Below are 20,336 nucleotides of genomic sequence, written 5' to 3' on the forward strand. Positions count from 1 at the left end.
GTATTTGTGCTGTCCTTAATCTCTGAGTGGATATTAAAACCTTTAATCATCCATCCAGCCCATTCATTCCTGATTCCTTTCGGTCAGTTATGTAAAATTACTTATGGCTCCCGCTCAATATCTGATCCATTGAGACGTTAAGTGCTTTGCTCTGACAGGTCGGCATGTCCCGCTCAGCAACACGTCAGAGATGGAAAACTGGCCAGCCATAAATAACACTGATCCTAAAATCAGCCCTCTATTAATCCCATCCATTACTCATAGTAGGAAAAACAACCAAGGTCTAAATCAGAGGTGACCTGGGGCTAGGTGGCCTTCACTTCAGCATAACTTATGAATGGTTAACAATTCCACTGCATCAATAGCTCATTTCAGAAGGTCCTGGAAAATTGATCTGGCACTACATTAAGCTGTCTGCGATGCAGACGAAGGCCACTCCCACTCAGAAGAACAATGAGCGAATCAGGAGGAGAGGCTCTTTATGGCTCCTTCACCATGATGATGATCAAGTGTCTGTTAGCTCTTCCTATCGGGCATCTCAGGGCTGGCTAACAGACAAGGACAGGCCTTATCAGTATGCAGGGCTGGGGCTGTCCTGCCGTGCATCTGTGTAGTTTTACACATACAAAATGTCATCAAAGGGTCCAGCCTGCTTTGAGTTATAGCCAAGCGAAAGGCACAGGGGGGCACAGGGGCCGGGGAGAGATCTCGGAGCCTGGCACAGGGGCCAGGGAGATCTCAGAGCCTGCCTCCATCTCCCCTCGCACCCACCACCGGGCCTCATGCACATGTCTCAGCCTCCATTGTCTTGCTCCAGGCAGCTTAAAGTGGGTCGGGTGTACATAACAGACTCCCTCTACCTTCTCCTGCAGGACTCGGAGGAGCTCCCTGGACTCAGGTTCTGAAGGCTCACATCAAATGGGTCCGCCTCTCTTAGAGGATGAAAGGGTGAACAGAGCAATGTGCGCTCAGTTTTAGAGAGGAGATCCAATCTGCTGGGAGTGACACAGCCTCACTGTACAGATATTGAAATACAACAAGGGAGAATGAAGGGGAGTTCACTACAACACTGTAACACACCTGGTACACTAGTTATGTTTGTCAATGACAACATTTCCCAGTGCTGCACTCAAGGATATTATTTTCTACAGTGTTTTGGAGATAATGGGAATTGATTTATACAGTGAGGTAATTCAAACACCCTAAACCCTGTGGAAATCCCTGTAGACTAAGCAATGACCAGGCTAAGCAGCGGAGCATTACAAAACAGCATTATGCCACACTTATCACGTGTGGTTATGATGAAAAACAGCATGGGTCAAGCTTCCCAATACAAGAACCACAAAAAAGGTGTTGCTTTCAACCACAAACCTGCACAACCTGTAGCCTTACCGCATGATGCGTCACTAGAGTACTGGCAATTTCCCTGCCGTTCATTCATCTGCAAATAAAATACCATGAACTGGCTGGTACATCTACCTACTGTAAACCCTTTTAGTCCTGTGGATATCTGCCTCGGGATATAGTGCCTCTTACAGAGAGGATTTTAACATAATAAATACACCGGGAACAAAATAAAAGGATTACATAGTCACTCTCCAAACCGTAAAATAATAAACCTGCAAATCCGGCGGATACCATTGTAGTTGCTTCTATGAACCACTCACCCCTGTTCCTGTCACTGCTTAACGGTGTGACTTGCCTCTCCTCAACCACATCTCATCTACATTTTACAGTCCAGAAATACCATTAATATGAATGGGAGCAAAAATGACTATGAGATTCAATGAAATTTCCACACACCGCATGCAATGCAATGCCTTTCCAGCTTTTGTGTGCAAGTCTTGGACATAACACATTGCCATGTTATTTTGTATTCATTAATACAGGGAATTTCCATAGCAATCCAATATGCCAGCTTATTTTATTTTTTACAGGGCATGCTGTACGGTGATGAAAAATTCCCCCAGTGTCTCTCCCAGCGTGTCAGAACAAAATGATGGTAACCACGACAAAGGCATGCACAACTTCTTGACACTTCCTGTAGCAAAAAAACCCTGGCTGCTTCTGGGGTCTGTCAGCAAAGAGCACTTCGAGACGCCTCGTGTTAAAAGGTAAAGCATTACTGTCAACCTCACTCTCCAGTAATTCAAATTGCATAAACACTCAAGAGGACCTCTTTCCTACCGGTTTACCTTAATTGGAGGAAAATTATATTAAATGAGATAATTGCTCTGAAATAATTGGCAATGTTTGATAAACAGCATCCTTCAGAATGATGCATGGCTTCATAATCTAAACGCAGTCCTGCGACATGTGCGGGGAAGTATGCTCTCTATTTCATTAAAAACCTCTTGCAGGTGAAAATGTGTAAGAGGCCAAAATAATTTCTGTTCAGAACGCCAACTGAGTTTCCAGCCTCTGTAATCCTCGACTTGATAATAAGTCTGAGCGTTCACAGTGATTGGTGTGACACAGAGGAAACAAAGATCAGCTTCTCCTTTTGCTTCTGTTTCTTTCAGATTCCCTTTAGACTTGGAAAGACTCTAAAGAGACTTTCTTTGCTGAGCTCATTGAACTTCTAAATGGATTCCTCCCACTCTGGTATTGCAACTGTCCTGTTTATGAGAGACACTTAGCCTGGAACCAAGGTTCAGTAGTTCCCTGAAACCCTACTGAAATGGGGAGATAAAAAGCATAGATCTTCTGGTCGGAAAAGTCCTCCTGCCTGCTAAAATTCAACTGGAGGAGTCATTAGAAGCACGTTTGCGAAAACAGGTTGGCTTTTAAACAGGTTTTTTTGGGGCCTATTTGGTGGCATCTATGACTATCTTATCTTCAAGCCAGTCATTAGAGCAGGTCATTAAAAACCTCTGCCTGCATGAAGAGAAATAGAGGGCTGATAGTACTCACAACAGAAAACGGGTTTGGTCCCAAAGAGATAGTTTCCTGACAACGTGAGAGAACTGCAGTCCCACACAAATCCCAGAGTTGGCAGGCAGAAGGAGCCTTCCTCTCAGAAGAGATTAGCTAAACCCCTGATATATTTTCATAGCTCTACATCTCCCTGAAGGACTGCCCTGCACTCAAGAGATTGGCGGGCAGTAAAGCGCTCACCTCTCTTTCACAGTTCAACGTTCAGCAACTTTGGAACAACGCTGTTCCAACATGGCTGCAAGAAGATTATTTAACGCCTCGCATCACTCTAAACTGAGGGGAAATGGTTGTTCAACTATTGGCGGCTACCTCTATGTAATTATCTCAGCTAACATGGTCTCGATCAAACTGGGGTCAAATGGAATGAACTAGGTCCTCTTCTCCTCATCACATGCATCAGATCTTGTCCAGTTGTAGCGTTCAGAGTTCTGGGCAGCAGCATCAGCGTTTTCACAGTTAGGTACATACCTCTTTGCCGGAGAGGTAATAGGCGGAGAGCAGTCCTCCGACAAACCGGATGTTCACTTCAAAGACTGAGACCTCAGCATTCTGCAGAGAGAACAAACAAATACAGTGAGAGAGAGAGAGGGATGGGAGCAGAGAGAGAGAGAGAGAGAGAGAGACAAAGGATTCATGAGTAGGAGTATTCAACCTGCTGAGTCACCATGCAGCAGCTGGCAGGAATATCCTCACATCACACACCGAATGTAAAGACTGACAGACAGACAACGCTGTGGGCTACACCTGAAGACACACTGAGGTATCAAAACCCTTAGGCCACGCCTCCATAACTCAGAGAAGATATCTGAGTAGACCACTTAATACTACAACAAACATTTGACCATTTCTGTTGAAATGAATGTGATCCACTAATGTATTCCCATGGTAAAGACAGAAAACAGAGAGAGGAGGGGCTGTCAGAGAATGGACTCCCGCCGAGCTCGCACAGCGCCGAGGCTAACCGACTCTGGAAAAAGGTATCTATAATTGAGAAAATAGCCACCCTGCAATTTAAGTGTCATTTCATCTTAAGGTCAAGCTGGGAAGCATGAGTCGCCACCAACAAACATGAACCAATAAGAAGTGGTGATGAGATGCCTTCCTGACAATCCCATCAGGCCAAAACACAGATCTGCACTCAGCCCATTTCCCTCCGAAGGGCCCCAGGCTTTGTTTTCTCCATTATTATAGCCAGACTTATTACCCATATCCATTCTTCATGTAGATTTTCATTACTCTGAAAAGAAGCATGTGGAGCCCATTCATCCAGAATAAAGTCCTAGAGGCCTACAGTACTTTTAGTACTGATAAATGGTTTTGATAACCTCATCCTAACCTCGAGCCCTTTGCTTTATATGATAGATCAAAAATGGTAGATCATGTAGAGTGGTCTTAAAATATTTATGTTAATCTAATATTACTATGTGCATATTCCTTGAGGTTTTAGTGAGAGGAAAAGTTTGTTATTGCCTGTACTTTGAGTGGACCACATTTTAAAAACTGTGCGGGGGGGGGGGACATTGTCCATTGTTGCATGGGATTTAACTTAATGAGAAACACTTGTTCCTGGTAATGGTGGTGGTGGTGGGCTATAAATAACCTCATTATGGTTTCAGTGACAACGCTTGGTAATTATACCAAATAACAAGTAAATATCAGTAGCTAAGACTTTTTTTGTTGTCCTCATTTCCAGATATAAGCAATTATTTTCTATTTGAGAGGGAAATGTTTAACTTTGGCTTTTGTTTCTTGTAGACTATTTGTTTGGGACAAACAGCAGATGAGGGAATAAACATTTATGTATTTTTTTCATAGAGGTTCTCAATACGAAGGCTTCTCTGTACTATGACTCACAATTTCTACATGAGTAAACTAATCTGGTCCGGAGAGATACAGTTCTATTATTTAATAGTAGAGAACGTGCGGCAGGCAGGCAAACAAGATAATTTAACGCTGGGCCGTCAGACTAACTTATAATTAAAATAAATGTATTTAGTCCTGCAAACCTGCAGACTATGAAATCCAAATTCGTAATATTTCTGCTAGCATTATCAATGGTGTGTTAATGACTTCAAATTATGACAGATGGCAGTTGTTCAAATGGGGAAGGCATTTTGTATTCATGGAAATGTACTGATTTTTGCCTGACTGTGGACAGAAGGACTTGGCACACCTTATTAACTGTTACGGAGGGGTTGAACTCTTGAGGTATCCTGAGGACACTGCTGTAGCTACTAGCTAGGTACTGTAGCGTAGGTGCTTTCCTCTCAGAGAGGATTACTTCTGTTCTGAGGACAGCCACTATCACGAGGCCCTGTCTCTCACCCACATCAAGACATCAGAGGGCTGTTCTGTCCTTCAGTCAAGAACTTCAGTGAGGCCAAAGCGTCAAGAGGATTTCATTGAGCGTCTTCTGCACTGCACTCAGTGTTCAATTGCACTTACTGCCAGGGTTAGAAAAGAAAGTGTCATGAGAGCAAATACGTTTTGTGGATACTAATGAGGTACAAAAAAACCTGAAGAACATCTAAATGTGATTACGTATTGTAGACATTAATGGTGCGAATTCCGTAAAAGGGGTCAAATCTAGAGCGCCGAAATAACTTAAACTGACGACAGCCTCAATGTATTCAGACCAGATGTTACAGGTTGCACAATTTGAATTTACATTAATATTTACATCAAACACAGAGCAGTCTCTCACACGGTATCGTGAGGTGAGTCATTGCTGAATTCCCTAATGTATGAAGTCCTCCTGCTGCTGTTTTAGTAAAAATGCAAAGTCTTTCAAGTTGTATTAGTTGCAAGTACGGGATACACATTTTATACATTGTCCAACGAAATACTTACTTGCAGGTTCCTTCTCGACAACGCAACAACAATAAGAAATAATAAAAGCGCTAAATACGGCTGTTAGAATCTTGACTAAAACAAACACAATTGTATTATATTATATTACTCAGCCTCTCTGCTGAATCCAAGGTTTTATTGCTAACCTGCAAAGCATTACATGGACTTTCTTCTACCCATCTCTCCGATTTGGTCCTGCCGTACATACAGTGCATTCGGAAAGTATTCAGACCCCTTGACTTTTTCTACATGTTGTTACGTTACAGCCTTATTCTAAAATTGATTAAATGGTTTATTTTCCTCATCAATCTACACACAATACCCCATAATGGCAGGTTCAGATTTTAAAAAACAACTGAAATATCACATTTACATAAGTATTCAGACCCATTACTCAGTAATTTTTTGGCAGCGATTACAGCCTCAAGTGTTCTTGGTGTGACTCTACAAGCTTGGCACACCTGTATTTGGATAGCTCTTCTCTGCAGATCCCCTCAAGCTCTGTCAGCTTGGATGGGGAGCATCACTGCACAGCTATTTTCAGGCCTCTCCAGAGATGTTCGATCGGGTTCAAGTCCGGGCTCTGTTTTGGCCGCTCAAGGACATTCAGTGACTTGTCCCCGAAGCCACTCCTGCGTTGTCTTGGCTGTGTGCTGAGGGTCGTTGTTCTGTTGAAAGGTGAACCTTGCTCTGGAGCAGGTTTTCGTCAAGGATCTTTCTGTACTTTGCTCCGTTGATCTTTCCCTTGATCCTGACTAGTCTCCCTCAACCACTCCCTACTCATTCAAAGGTTGTCAGAAATTAGCCTTGACCAGGCGTCTTACAACTGGTTTAGGAACCATCTGTCAGACAGGAAGCAATGTGTGCTTTCTGATGGTGTCAAGTCACCTCGATATTACTAAAAGGTCTCCCACATGGGTTGACTTTGGGACCTTTCCTCTTTATATAAACAATATTGGTCTATCTGCATAAACCTGTAACATTCAGCTGTATGCTGATGACACTTATGTACGCCATTGCCCATACGACTGACCAGGCGATATTGGAGCTGCAATCTGATTTTGTCGCCCTGCAGAAAGTCCATGATTATTTAAAAAATTGGTACTTAAAATGGGGAAAAAACTAAATTATGCTGTTTTATAATTCTCGTAGAAGTATTTCAGATGGTTATACACATTTCTGCATTGGACAGCTCTTTCATCGAGCAGGTTTCCGCCTATAAATATCTTGGCTTTTGGATTGACAAAAATGTGACTTACAAAACATACGGATGAGCTAGTTAAGAAGCTGAGATTTAAAGGAGGCTTATTTTATAGAACTAGATCAAATCTTTCCCTAAACAGCAGGAAGCAGATTGTATAGTCAACTTCCCTGCTAGTTTGTGACTTTGGTGACACCATTTATGGGAATTCAGCAGCCACCACTCCTAAACCTACAATAGTGCCCTTTGCTTTATCACAGGTGACAGTTTTAATATGCATCATTGCATCCTGTATCAAAATGTTGGCTGATCCTGATTAAAGTCGTGTAGACTTCATTACTCCCATTTTGTTTACAAATCTTTACTACACAAGCTTCCGACCTACCTCACTTCACTGTTAAAATAAAAAACACCAAACCCGTTCACAGAAATGGTTAACTTTCGAAGTTCCACTAGTATGTACCGATCTAGGTAAATCTGCCTTCAATTTTAGTGCCCCCCCATTTTTGGAATAGTCTTCAAAACTCCCTATATCTTGACTAACTGGTGCCTCTATGGCAGTTTAGGACTTTAATGTTGAATGACTTTAATGAGATCAATTTGTTGTATTGTTGTCCTCAGGGCACCATTGCAAATGAGACCCATGTCTCGATGGGTTTTCCCTGATTAAATAACAGCAAGACAATGTATTCCATTGAGACCATTTCAGCCATTACCGGGGTGTGTTTGACAGGTCATTACAAACATTTCCGCGGTCGTAACGTTAGCGGGGGGGGGGGGGGGGGAGGAGACAGGCAAAAAGCAAGATTATGAAAGAGTCGCAGGAGTAAAATGAAAGCAATCAATCCAGCAAGATTTAAGTGGCTTTTGCACCCCTCAATGGCTGAAAAAGACAGATCCTCAGGTGGGCGGGGCATGTGCGTTGCTATTAATAGGACGCTAAAATAAGGCAAGGCCCATCCAGCTGGGGCTCATGGTGTCAGACCGAACCACAGCCCTCAGCCTCCTGACCTACTGAAACCTCTAGTCAGGTCAAATCAAGGGACATCTTCAACCTAAATCGCATGATTTCATAGGCCAACTCATATTAAATTATACTCCCTGTACGTGTTGAATGAATGAGCTCCATTTCAATAGAATAATCAGACTACAGGGGAAAATTACTTTGAGATGGGATTGAGAAATGGAATTGCAGAACGTTGTGTAGAGGTTCTAGAGCGGAGGCTACAGTTATCTGAGCTCCATCCCATCACAACGTTGAGAGCAATGTTAGTGAATGACAACAACAATAATACTCCCTGACAGTAAAATCATCTCAAGGAAGCCCTTGTGTAGACATAAAGAGCAGCAGTGACAACTGACTCCTGGAGATGATGCACGAATGCTCTTTCTAAGCCTGGCCTACACTGCTACACAATAACATGCTGCCATGTCTGTGGATCAGCTGTCAGAGGACCCTTAGAAATTCATCCTCTGATGACGTGCTTTAGTGTGCGAGTGTGTGTAGGTGTGCGTGTACAAAAAGGCGCGAGGGGGGGGGGGGCTCCCTCAAACCTCTGGCTAGAAAATGTATCTTTGTTCCAGCCTCTGAAAGGTTATCTTGCAGGCTGATGTCCAGCAAGGCTGTGCAGTCCATTACACAGCTCCTGCCTGCGGATTGACGGCGGAGCCGGGGCCCTTCCATAATACATACAGCCATTGCCTTTGTTCATGTACTGGCCTTGCCATTCACAGCAGCCCACAACACACAGCTCACCAGATGAAAGATTGCAGCTGGGCACAAGGCAGAGGCCAATAAAGATGGGCGCTTGCTTGCTTTCTCTCGCTCTACACCTCTTCCCAGCAGAACTGAGGGGAAAACAAAAGAGAAATCGTCCCTGGCCATTATAGTCCATGCTGTTTGCTTTGACCAGACCTGTTTTTGTTCTGACCCTATGTGTCTGTCTACCTGTCATGATCAGGTAGACAGACACACAGGCAGGCAGGAGCTGGTGTGTGTGTGTGGGGGAGGGGGGTAATGCAAGTAGTCTGGGTCAATCAATTGGCTCGATATTTAACACAAGCGTAATTCCGGTATCCCCACTGCCTTGTCTTGAAACCTGAACATTAAAACAGACTCCGAGACGTCTCCCCTGTACCAGTGGATCTGTATTGAACAGAGGCATCAGGAAATGCAGTGGTATGCTCCTGTCTCTCAGTATTCCTGTCGTGGCCCCTCACTATTATGACAGTGAGGCGGGATGGAGGAACATGACAGAGGTTGGGGCCAAATGGAAAACCACAGACCGCTCCATCCATGTTAAGACAATGTTGGAAGAGAAGGAGATGGAAGAGGGGGTTGTATTTATCTTTGAAATAAATATTCTGTATTCAGAAGACAAAGTGAATATTAATGCCCAATCCACCAGGGCTTTTGTGAGCTCCTTTATTGTTGGAATTGCTCGAGGGCAGCGAAGTCAATGCCTTTCAATTAAAAGTTTGTTAATACTCTTCATGAATGCGTCTGATCACTAATGTGTTTTTTTTCGCTCTCTCCCGCATTTGGAAAAAAAATAAGGGTGGACAAGAATTTAGTGCTTCTTAACGAGTTGGTTCTCCCAGGGGAATAAATAATGAATCTGGTTCCATAACATGGGCAGGGTCTAAGAAGGCAGAGGAAACATCAAAGTAAAAAGACTGAAGGTGTTTTTTTTTCACTGTTTCCACTCCAACTACCTCAGCTAAATTCTTCAGCTCCATCACCACCCCTTCCTTAATCCATGGTAGTTCATTTCACACAGCAACTAGGGTTAACAACAGTGAAAAGAGGAAAGGTTAGACAATTTTCCCTTGATGAGCCATCACATTTCTTTTAGCTATAACCTTCCTCACCTCTGGCATTCAATTGATCATAGAAACTGCATTACAGGGCTAAGTAATGGTTCAGTAGTTCACATACAAAAATTGCACAAACTGCAGTTTGACATTCTCTCAAGTGGGACATTCCTTTTAAAGCTGTAAAAGGAACCATGACTTGAAAACAACATTTAAGAAAGAAAAGAAAAACTTGCAGAGAAATCACAAATTATTGAGGCATGACCAATGGGGAGAAACATGCTGAGCTAAGAATAGATGCAAAAAAACAGAGTGGTTCAAAGCATTTGAGAGTGGTGCAGGTGTGGACTACAATGCAAATACTAATTATTGCAGTCCAATAGACTGGGGGGTTGGTTTGTAGGGTTATTCCACTGTGTATTTGTGCATTATTGAGCACCATTGCCAATATCACAATTTCCTAGATATACACATCACGTCAGATTGCTAAGGTTTTGTATATCGTGTGGCAATGTCTGAGACAAAGCCTTTTCAAACTGTTTTATACATCTCTTCCGTCTCAGTGTTTGGGAGTAATTTGTTTCCTATGCATAGTCTGGAGGGAAAAACTGTCTTAATGAATATCCTTTTATCAGTGAGAGTGAAAGGCTTGAGGAAGGCAATGTGTTCTATCTGATAGACACACAAAGTCCTCACTCCTAAAGCACATTACCTTCAAACTGATGAGTCGGGTCCATATTGACTGATTAGGAAAAAATACAAGAGTTAAGTGCTCCTTTCCCTACCCCAAACAGTGGAATTAAGATGACTTCATTCAGTCCACTTCCACAGACAGACGCGGTGGTTCCTTCCAGGTGAGTACTCTACCTGTTCTGTCTAACACTAGAAAGGCCTTGAGGGACCCATCCCTTCAAGCCAAAATGAGTCATTTTAAATCCAACATTCTAATGAATACATTTCATATGCTATCAGAAAAAGTATATTTTGGTTGTGTTAATGAAGGTATTGGGTAACATTAGAATAGGGAAAAAAAATCTCTCTCATATATATATATATATATATATAAAATCATTTTTATTTGTTTATTTTAGGCTGTTGCCTCATGCTCAAGTGTGGAACTTATGAAAGTGGGTATTCTTGAAAAAAGTTATTTGGCAATGGTAGGTGTTTTGGAAACCTCTGAATCTGTGTGATACTATATAGAAATCAAAATGTCTTACCTGCGACTCTGTAGGAGGATTTGAAATTCGAACATACGTATGTTAAATAGACATATTTAAGAAAAGTCAAGGACAGAGGGCATGACTTTAAACATGGCACAGATATTTCAATGTTTTATTCATATTTAGTCAAAAAGCTCTAACTTGGCTCTTCTAGTGTTCTAGTGTTAAACAGAGCACTTCATCAGGGTCCAATTACCTGGAGTCAAATCAAACCAAATGTTATGCGTCACTTCCTTTGTAAACAATGCAGAGTTAAAGATAAGAAGAAAAAAAATAGAGGCATTAATACAGTGAATAACGAATTAAAATTAACATGGCTACATACAGGGAGTATCAGTACCGAGTCGATGTGCAGGGGTACGAGGTAATTAAGGTTGCTATGTACTGTATATATAGGCAGGGGTAAAGGTACTTGGCAACAGGATAGATAATAGACAGTGGCAGCAGCATATGTGGTGAGTGTGAAAGTGCGTGTGTGTGATTGTGTGTGGCGTCAGTATACATGTGTGTGCGTGTGATTGTGTGTGGGCTTATGGTGTGTGTGTGTGGGCTTATGGTGTGAGTGAGAGAGTGAGAGAGAGAGAGAGACTATATGTGTATTTTGGGTTGTAAGTATGTGCGAGTGCGTGGGTAGGTAGGGCTGTGGCAGTCATGAAATTGTGTCAGCCGGTTATTGTCATGCAAATGACTGCCAGTCTCACAGTAATTGACCGTTAATTAACATAAATATGTTTAGCATCTCCAGGCCTCCACGCATACAAGCCGCTGATGCACGCTTTTGGAACATCTACATTAAAACAAGTCGAATAAATCAATTTAATATACATCATCACAATAAATCCATTATTTTGGTCAGGTCTAAAGAAAAATTCTGTCAGAAGAACAGAATAGGAGTCTAGTTCATTTAGCAGACAAGATATTTTTATAAGTCCCGTGCAATTATTTTATATGTTTTTATTGTAAGAATAATATAATTGACCATAGCTGAATAAAATAAAGGATATTTTTCCCATTCCGGAGCGAGTTCGCATTTGAAGTGGCTATGTTGAGTGTAAAAGTTACCATTTGAAACAGGTCCTATACGCTAGATTTAAGAATTATTTGACACATTTAGTTGTGAATGATACAAACCTTAGAATGTCTTAGAAATCAAAACATACACTGAGTGTACAAAACATTTAGAACACCTTCCTAATATTGACTTGTCGGGGCATGCACTCAAGGTGTCGAAAGCATTCCACAGGGATGCTGGCCCATGTTGAATCCAATGCTTCCCACAGTTTCGTCAAGTTGGCTGGATGTACTTTGATACACACAAGCATAAAAAAAACAGCAGCGTTGCTGGTAGAAATGATGTAAGACGGAGTTCAGCTTTCCTGCATTAAAATGCCTTGGGTGGCTCTGTATTCTTTCCCTACTAATTACAGTGGGGCTTGCCTAACCAATCAGATTCTAGATCTCCTGTCCTTGAGCTTGTCAGTGGCTGACTAGGTAGCAGTCAAATGTGTTCTATGGTTCTACTAGCTAGCAGACAAGGGGGTTCTATGTTATTTGGTTCTACTCACCACGTTGAAGTCCAGGTTCTTCTCCACCCACTCTGTGGCCATCTCAAAGTCCTCATACATCTCCATGACGTATAGGGTGTCCAGGGCATCCACGATGGTGGCTCCCTTTATGCTCCCTGGGAAGGCAAACAAAACAAAGCCTTGAGGACCCGTATCCTATTTTCCTCTCATAGCAACATATTGTATTGGTAGAAAAACCGCACAGTCAGAGTCAGGTTTCTACCATTAAGACCAGAGGAGGTTAAAATCTCCAGGGCAGCTGGGAGTTCTAACCGTAAGTGTGCTGTTTTATTCAAAGAGCGGGGCATATCTCCTGCTGCGGTGGAATATTGCTTCAGGCAACCTCCATTTATCTCAGTGCGAGATGCCATGCATATGAACAAATACAAATATGACAGAGCACCTTTGGCTATATTGTCAGGTTTTTACCTGGTTGAGGAGGATGTGGCAGAGAAAGTCGGAACAGAGGAGTGAGCATATTAGAGTCTTTTCACGGTGGGCTGATGCTTTCGCAAGCCTCTTGGCCACCAGACCTTACCTATCGGATGCCATTATACCGAGCCTCCTGAGTGGCGCAGCGGTCTAAGGCACTGCATTGCTAGAGGTGTCACTACAGATCCGGGTTTGATCCCAAGCTATGTCGCATGTTGCCGGGAGACCCATGGGGAGACCTATGAGGCGGCGCATAATTGGCCCAGCGTCGTCCGGGTTAGGAGAGGGTTTGGCCCGGCCGGGATGTCCTTGTCCCATTGCGCTCTAGTGACTCCTTGTGGCGGGCTGGGCGCATGCTGACTTGTGTCACCAGTTGTACGGGGTTTCCTCCGACGCATTGGTGCAGCTGGCTTCAGCGGGCGGGTGTTAAGAAGCGCATGATTCGACCTTTACCTCACCGGAGCCCGTTGGGGAGTTGAGACAAGATCGTAATGAGATCGCAATTGGATATCACGAAATTGGGGAGAAAAAGGGGGTAAAATACAAAAAATTAAAAGATGACATACCCCGTTGACAGAGTACCGTGTCCATAAGTCTGGTCCTGTGCAACTAAAAACACCCTCTTCCGCTTCATTAAGATAAGAGCAACAAGATTAATGAAATTACTGAGCTATAAAGAAATGTAGCCAAGACGCAATTTATTCTCCAGTGAAGATTCGACTTGCTCGGTTTACCAAGTGCTTAGGAGAACCCAGCCCCTGCCAACTCTCCACACTCGCTTGCAGGGCCGATATTTCTCCTCCTTTACGTCACACATTCAAAAGGAGGAGAGGATGAAAGGAAAGGCACCAGCCAGGCAGGCAGTCAAAGAGGAAAGGCACCAGCCAGGCAGGCAGTCAAAGAGACGAACACTCAGCAAAGCTTTTAGTCCGCAGCATTATTGAAAATAAAGTCAATAACACGACTAAAGCACTTTCCCATTCACCTATATAGCTTTCTTCAAATGAAAAAAATATATAATGTTGTGGTAACTGAAGGTGTTTTTATTTCCTTAAAAAGGGTAGGATTACAGCTAAAAGCTTTAATGTAGATTGAACGCCCCTGAAACTTAACAATGGGTGCTGTAGGCCTGCCTGTGTCTGTCTGTCAACGAATGTTAATGTGGGCCACAAAAAAGAAGAGTAGCAAGGGTCATTGCAGGCTTGACTAAACACGTTTCCACTGGCCATCCTTTTGTCACCTGGCCTCCTTTTCCCTTTCCTGTTTTTCATTAATCCCTCACTCCATTTGGACTCTGTGAGAGAGATGAGGGAATGACATTTCGTGCCTGTCACCCATTGTCTGCCAGCCCGGCAGGCTTCCTTCCTGCTCCGTGGCTAGAGTGCGTGCCTGCTTCCCCCATTATAAAATACAGTGGCAAGGAGAAGTGGAGAGGGCGGCATCCTCATCCCATTACTGGGACAAGCCAGAGCATGATGTGTGAAAAGGTGTTGTGTTTTTGCGAATGTTTTCACGTGCGTGTGCATTTGTGTGTGCATGTACCTCAAATGTACAGCAAGCCATGGAGTGACTTGAATTCTAAGAAGTAGAACACAGAATATCAAAGCCAGATTTCTCTGATCTATCAAACAGTCTTCTCACTCTAAGCTTCCAATTAAAATGAATTTCTATGACATGTCATGAAGCAGCCTTTATTCTTATAATAAAGGGCTCTTGAGATCTTCGTCAATTTTGAATGTAAGAAGATAGATTTGAGTAAATGAAAAACATGTGAAGGCTTTTGAAAAAAAGAAGGATGACCTGGATATCAGTTCTTATAGAGAATCCCAGTTGGTAATTTTAAAACGTTTGATGGAAGAACACTTTCCCAAGTATCCATTTAGAAATCCTGAATTGACTTAAGGAGGACATCACTTAACATTTTTCTGAGGAAATCAATTAAAGGGATACTTTGGGATTTTGGCAATGTTGCCCTTTATCTACATCCTCAGAGTCAGATGAACTCATGGACACCATTTTTTATGTCAGCGCAATGACTGGAAGTAACTACTAGCATGCTAGCAGTACCTATAGACTTCCACTCATTGTGCTAATGCTAGTTAGCGTTGGCTCACAAAACTACCTCTAACTTCCTTCATACTGGACACAGAGACAAATGGTATCCACGAGTTCATCTGACTCTGGGGAAGTAGACAAAGGGCACCATTGCCAAAATCCCGAAGTATCCCTTTAAGTCCAACGGCCGGCCCATGAACAGGCTAAATACATTTCCCCAGTACATAAGAGCCTGGTGATGGATGTGTGAGCAACATTCAAGGGACGGCAGCTCTCGCGTCTAAGAGCTTTCGTGTCTACCTGCTCTCTCTCTCGCTCTCTTCATATCTCATACTTTAGAAAGGAGCTCCTCTTTGGAGCAGACTCTTGAGCATTTAATTGACTGATGACACTTGCTAATAGAGTTCTCACATCATTAGCAGGGAATGGCACAAATGGTGGAAAATTGAATCTCATGGGGCTGAGAGCCTTTGAGGCGTTGTCAGACGATGCATTGTTTGGACAAAAACAACCTTCACGTAAAAGTGGGCTCAGAATATCAAACCCATACACACAGTGACATCGTTCATTGTTCTGAGGGAGGACGTCGTCACCACTTCATTGAGGCCTATTTTAGAAAACATCAGAACCTGGGGCAACTTGGTTTATTATGTAAATATGCCTGTGGCAACTAGCCCAAATGTCTAGTCAAACCTGCTCTGCAGCTATGTGACACATTTGGTTATTCATCTTGGGGAGGACATGGTGGTTTCCTTAATACAGAAACAGGAAGTTGGAGAGTAAACCATTGGAAGTTTGTTGTGACAGCTAAGGTAGGCCTACATATGTTAGAGTTGTTAGATTAGATAATCATGTAGTGAGCTTTAGAGCAGTTATATAGTCTAACTTTATATTTTGGTTAATCTCCTTTGTCTTTCAGGTACCCACAATACAAACATAAACCATTCAAAGGAAGTTATAGAGAAATCTAGATCAAAAGGTGGAATTATACCATTTGGGTGAAAGTGACCCATCCCAACCAAAGGCAACATTGTTCAATATCAAAACAGTACTACAGTGTAGAGGTCGACCGATTATGATTTTTCAACGCCGATACCGATTATTGGAGGACAAAAAAAAGCCGATACTGATTAATCGGACGGTTTATATATATATTTTTTAAATAAAATATACATATATATATATATATATATATATATAAACATTTATCATACACACACACACATTTTTGTAATAATGACAATTGCAACAATACTGAATGAACACTTTTATTTTAACTTAATATAATACATAAATACACACACTCACAGCTCTGAAGTGACAATGATACTGAAGAGTCTGCTTAGGAGACAAATACTCAACTGTTTGAATAAAAATAGAGTTTAAGTGATGTGATGAATGTTGAAAACAAAAACTGTCATTTCTATATGCAGGAAATCCTATTTTAATAATGGGCATGGTAAGAATTGACAACCAAAGTGCGAGTCATAATTCCCATGACACCTTCTAGCAAAATCTGAAAAAAGGTTCCTTCATTTATTCCATAGGATATTTTTAGATTCACTTAAAATAAGGTCTGTGTTTCGTGTAGGCTTACACCACCTTGCCAATTTTATAACTGTGTAGATATCCATAGGACAAGGTAACTCTGATCAATATTGGCTAAATATAAGCGAAGATCATTTTTTTTGTAGAGTGGATTTATGAAAATATGTTGACAAACGTTACCTTATCCTAGTGAGATTTACACGGGTATCAAAACGTCGAGGCGGTTTAAGCCTGCACGAAACACAGACCTTATTTGAAGTAGATCAAGACATTCTCTATGGAAGACATGAACGGTAAAATAACGAAGGAACCACTTTCAAGTTCAGCCGCAAGTTATTACAGGAATTATAACGCGTCGACTATTTCTCTCTAAACCACCACCTTTGACTAATCCGGAAACTATCACCTCGAAAACAAAACGTTTATTCCGTTCCGTATTTTATCTAACGGGTGGCATCCATGAGTCTAAATATTCCTGTTACATTGCACAACCTTCAATGTTATGTCATAATTACGTAAAATTCTGGCAAATTAGTTCGCAAAGAGCCAGGCGGCCCAAACTGTTGCATATACCCTGACTCTGCGTGCAATGAACGCAAGAGAAATGACACAATTTCACCTGGTTAATATTGCCTGCTAACCTGGATTTCTTTTAGCTAAATATGCAGGTTTAAAAATATATACTTGTGTATTGATTTTAAGAAAGGCATTGATGTTTATGGTTAAGTACACATTGGAGCAATGACACTCATTGATTGATTGTTTTTTATAAGATAAGTTTAATGCTAGCTTGCAATTTACCTTAGCTTACTGCATTCGCGGCACAGGCAGGCTCCTCGTGGAGTGCAATGTAATCAGTGTTAGAGCATTGGACTAGTTAACTGTAAGGTTGCAAGATTGGACCCCCCGAGCTGACAAGGTTAAAAATCTGTCGTTCTGCCCCTGAACGAGGCAGAACGTTCCTAGGCCGTCATTGAAAATAAGAATGTGTTCTTAACTGACTTGCCTAGTTAAATAAAAATTAAATAAAAGGTGTACATTTTTTAATTTTTTATTGTCAAATCGGCGCCCAAAAATACTGATTTCTGATTGTTATGAAAACTTGAAATCGGCCCTACTACAGTGCAATTGGAAAATATCCAGACCCATTGACTTTAACATTACAGCCTTAATTTAAAAAGTAATACATTGTTTTACCCCTCAATCTAAAACCAAATACCCCATAATGACAAAACACAGGTTTTTAGAATGTTTTGCTAATTTATTAAAAATAAACAGAAATATTACATTTACATAAGTATTCAGACCCTTTACTCAGTACTTCGTTGAAGCTTCTTTGTCTGCGATTATAGCCTCAAGTCTTTTTGGGTAAGACGCTATAAGCTTATAAGATCCTCTCAAGCTCTGGGCAGCATCGCTGAACAGTTATTTGCAGGTCTCTCCAGAGATGTTCAAGTCCGGGCTCTGGCTGGGCCAATCAAAGACATTCGGAGACTTGTCCCGAAGCCACTCCTGCATTGTCTGGGCTGTGTGCTTAGGGTCGTTGTCCTGTGGAAGGTGAACCGTCGACCCAGTCTGAGGTCCTGAGCACTCTGGAGCAGGTTTTCATCAAGGATCTGTCTGTACTTTGCTCTGTTCATCTTTCCCTCAATCCTGACTAGTCTCCCAGTCCCCGCCGCTGAAAATCATCCCCACAGCATGATGCTGCCACCACCATGCTTCACCTTAGGGATGGTGCCAAGTTTAATCAAACCAGAGAAGCTTGTTTCTCATGGTCAGAGTCGTTTAGATGCCTTTTGGCAAACTCCAAGCGGGCTGTCATGTGCCTTTTACTGCGGAGTGGCTTCCGTCTGGCCACTCTAGCATAAAGGCCTGATTGGTGGAGTGTTGTAGAGATGGTTGTCCTTCTGGAAGATTATCCCATCTCCACAGAGGAACTCTGGAGCTCTGTCAGAGTGACCATCGGGTTCTTGGTAAACTCCCTGACCAAGGCCCTTCTCCCCCTCAAGTTGGCCGGGTGGCTAGATCTAGGAGTCTTGGTGGTTCCAAACTTCTTCGATTTAATAATTATGGAGGCCACTGTGTTCTTGGGGACCTTCAATGCTGCAGAAATGTTTTGGTATCCTTCCCCAAATATGTGCCTTGACACAATCCTGTCGCGGTGCTCTACGGACAATTCCTTCGACCTCATGGCTTGGTTTTTGCGCTGACATGCACTGTCAACTGTAGGACCTTATATAGTTGGGTGTGTACCTTTCCAAATCATGCCCAATCAATTGATTTTACCACAGGTGGATTCCAAGTTTTAGAGCCATCTCAAGGATGATCAATGAAAACAGGATGCACCTGAGCTCAATTTCGAGTCATTTCTAAACACCTGTTTTCTCTTTGTCATTATGGGGTATTGTGTGTAGATTGATGAGATTCTTTTTTTAGATTTAATCAATTTTAGAATATAGCTGTAACGTTACAAAACTTGGAAAAGGGTAGGGGTCAATGCACTGTGTCCAAAATCCAATCAGAAAAATAAATAAATAAATAGTAAGACATAGCAGATTTGCATCTCAAAAATATTAGCTTGTTTGGTTTCTTCAGGCATGGGAGCCGGGAAGATGGAATAGTAAGAAATCAGAGGGAGGGTGTGTGTGTGGGTAAACTGAGACTGGGTATCAGGGGCCTGAGGGGCTGGAAGCCCAGGTGAGGACAGAGCAGGTCATAAATCAGTGTGGAAGGAGATGTAGTGCTCCAGTGGTCTAACGAAGGCCTGGTTGTGACAAGGGGGTCTGATGCAGGGCCATGCAGATCCCACCACAGTGGGTGATGGATTCCCTCTCTGCTGCAACCCCTGTATACCCCTCCCAGTTCCAGCATCATCTAGCTACATCAGCCCAGTGACTGAGGGGACCACACACACACACACTGCAGTGTTAGCCCAGGGGAGGCCCAGGCTAAATTACACCATCCATTCCAAATATGGAGATGGAACACCTAATGTGCACACCATCCCAATTACAAATCAAATCAAAATCAAATCAAATGTATTTATATAGTCCTTCTTACATCAGCTGATATCTCAAAGTGCTGTACAGAAACCCAGCCTAAAACCCCAAACAGCAAGCAATGCAGGTGTAGAAGCACGGTGGCTAGGAAAAACTCCCTAATTACACCATACAATGAAACATCCATGACTTCATCACTGGAAAAGATAAACAGTTGAGTTTGATATTATTTAAAAGCTTACAAACAGTGTTGTCAAACTATGATTATTTATTTTTTACGTAATTTTTTAACCTTTAACGTAAATTATATAAAGCCGTTTAAACTCCAGGGTTTTTTCATATTCGCATATGTTGTAACTTAGACCGTATTTCACATCCACTGTGGTTTTTGTACTGTGCCCGACATCGGTTGAGACAACATGCTCTTGAATAGAGGGTGGGTCATTTCAATCATGGAAACAGAATTCATAGAATGGACCTATCCATTCAGACCACTGAAATTTAGCTGGTACATCATTGAAATTGGACATTTTTACTTCTAATTGCTATCACAATGACGACCAATGTCAACTTAAATGGTCATGTTTATTCTATTATCTATATTTCTATGAGTTGATCCTTTTCCTATGGAGGATTGACAGTATAATTTAAAATAGATATTCCCATTCAAGTCAATAGTCTCTGAAGTGTGGATCTACAAACATTTTTGTGG

At 42.1% G+C, this 20,336-nt stretch overlaps 1 protein-coding gene across 1 annotated transcript in view; it reads right to left on the reverse strand.

Annotated features, from left to right (window-relative positions):
- Positions 1-20,336, reverse strand: part of LOC139582986 (mannosyl-oligosaccharide 1,2-alpha-mannosidase IA-like) — a 172,255-nt gene that overhangs the window by 84,344 nt on the left and 67,575 nt on the right. Inside the window, exons 3-4 of the mRNA XM_071413551.1 lie at positions 12,591-12,706; positions 3,406-3,486 (exon numbers count right to left, since the gene is read on the reverse strand). Coding sequence (XP_071269652.1) covers positions 3,406-3,486; positions 12,591-12,706 — 197 coding nt within the window. The remainder of the gene's footprint in view (positions 1-3,405; positions 3,487-12,590; positions 12,707-20,336) is intronic.

This window comes from Salvelinus alpinus, chromosome 8 (genome assembly GCF_045679555.1).
Source record: "Salvelinus alpinus chromosome 8, SLU_Salpinus.1, whole genome shotgun sequence".
NCBI lineage: Eukaryota > Metazoa > Chordata > Actinopteri > Salmoniformes > Salmonidae > Salvelinus > Salvelinus alpinus.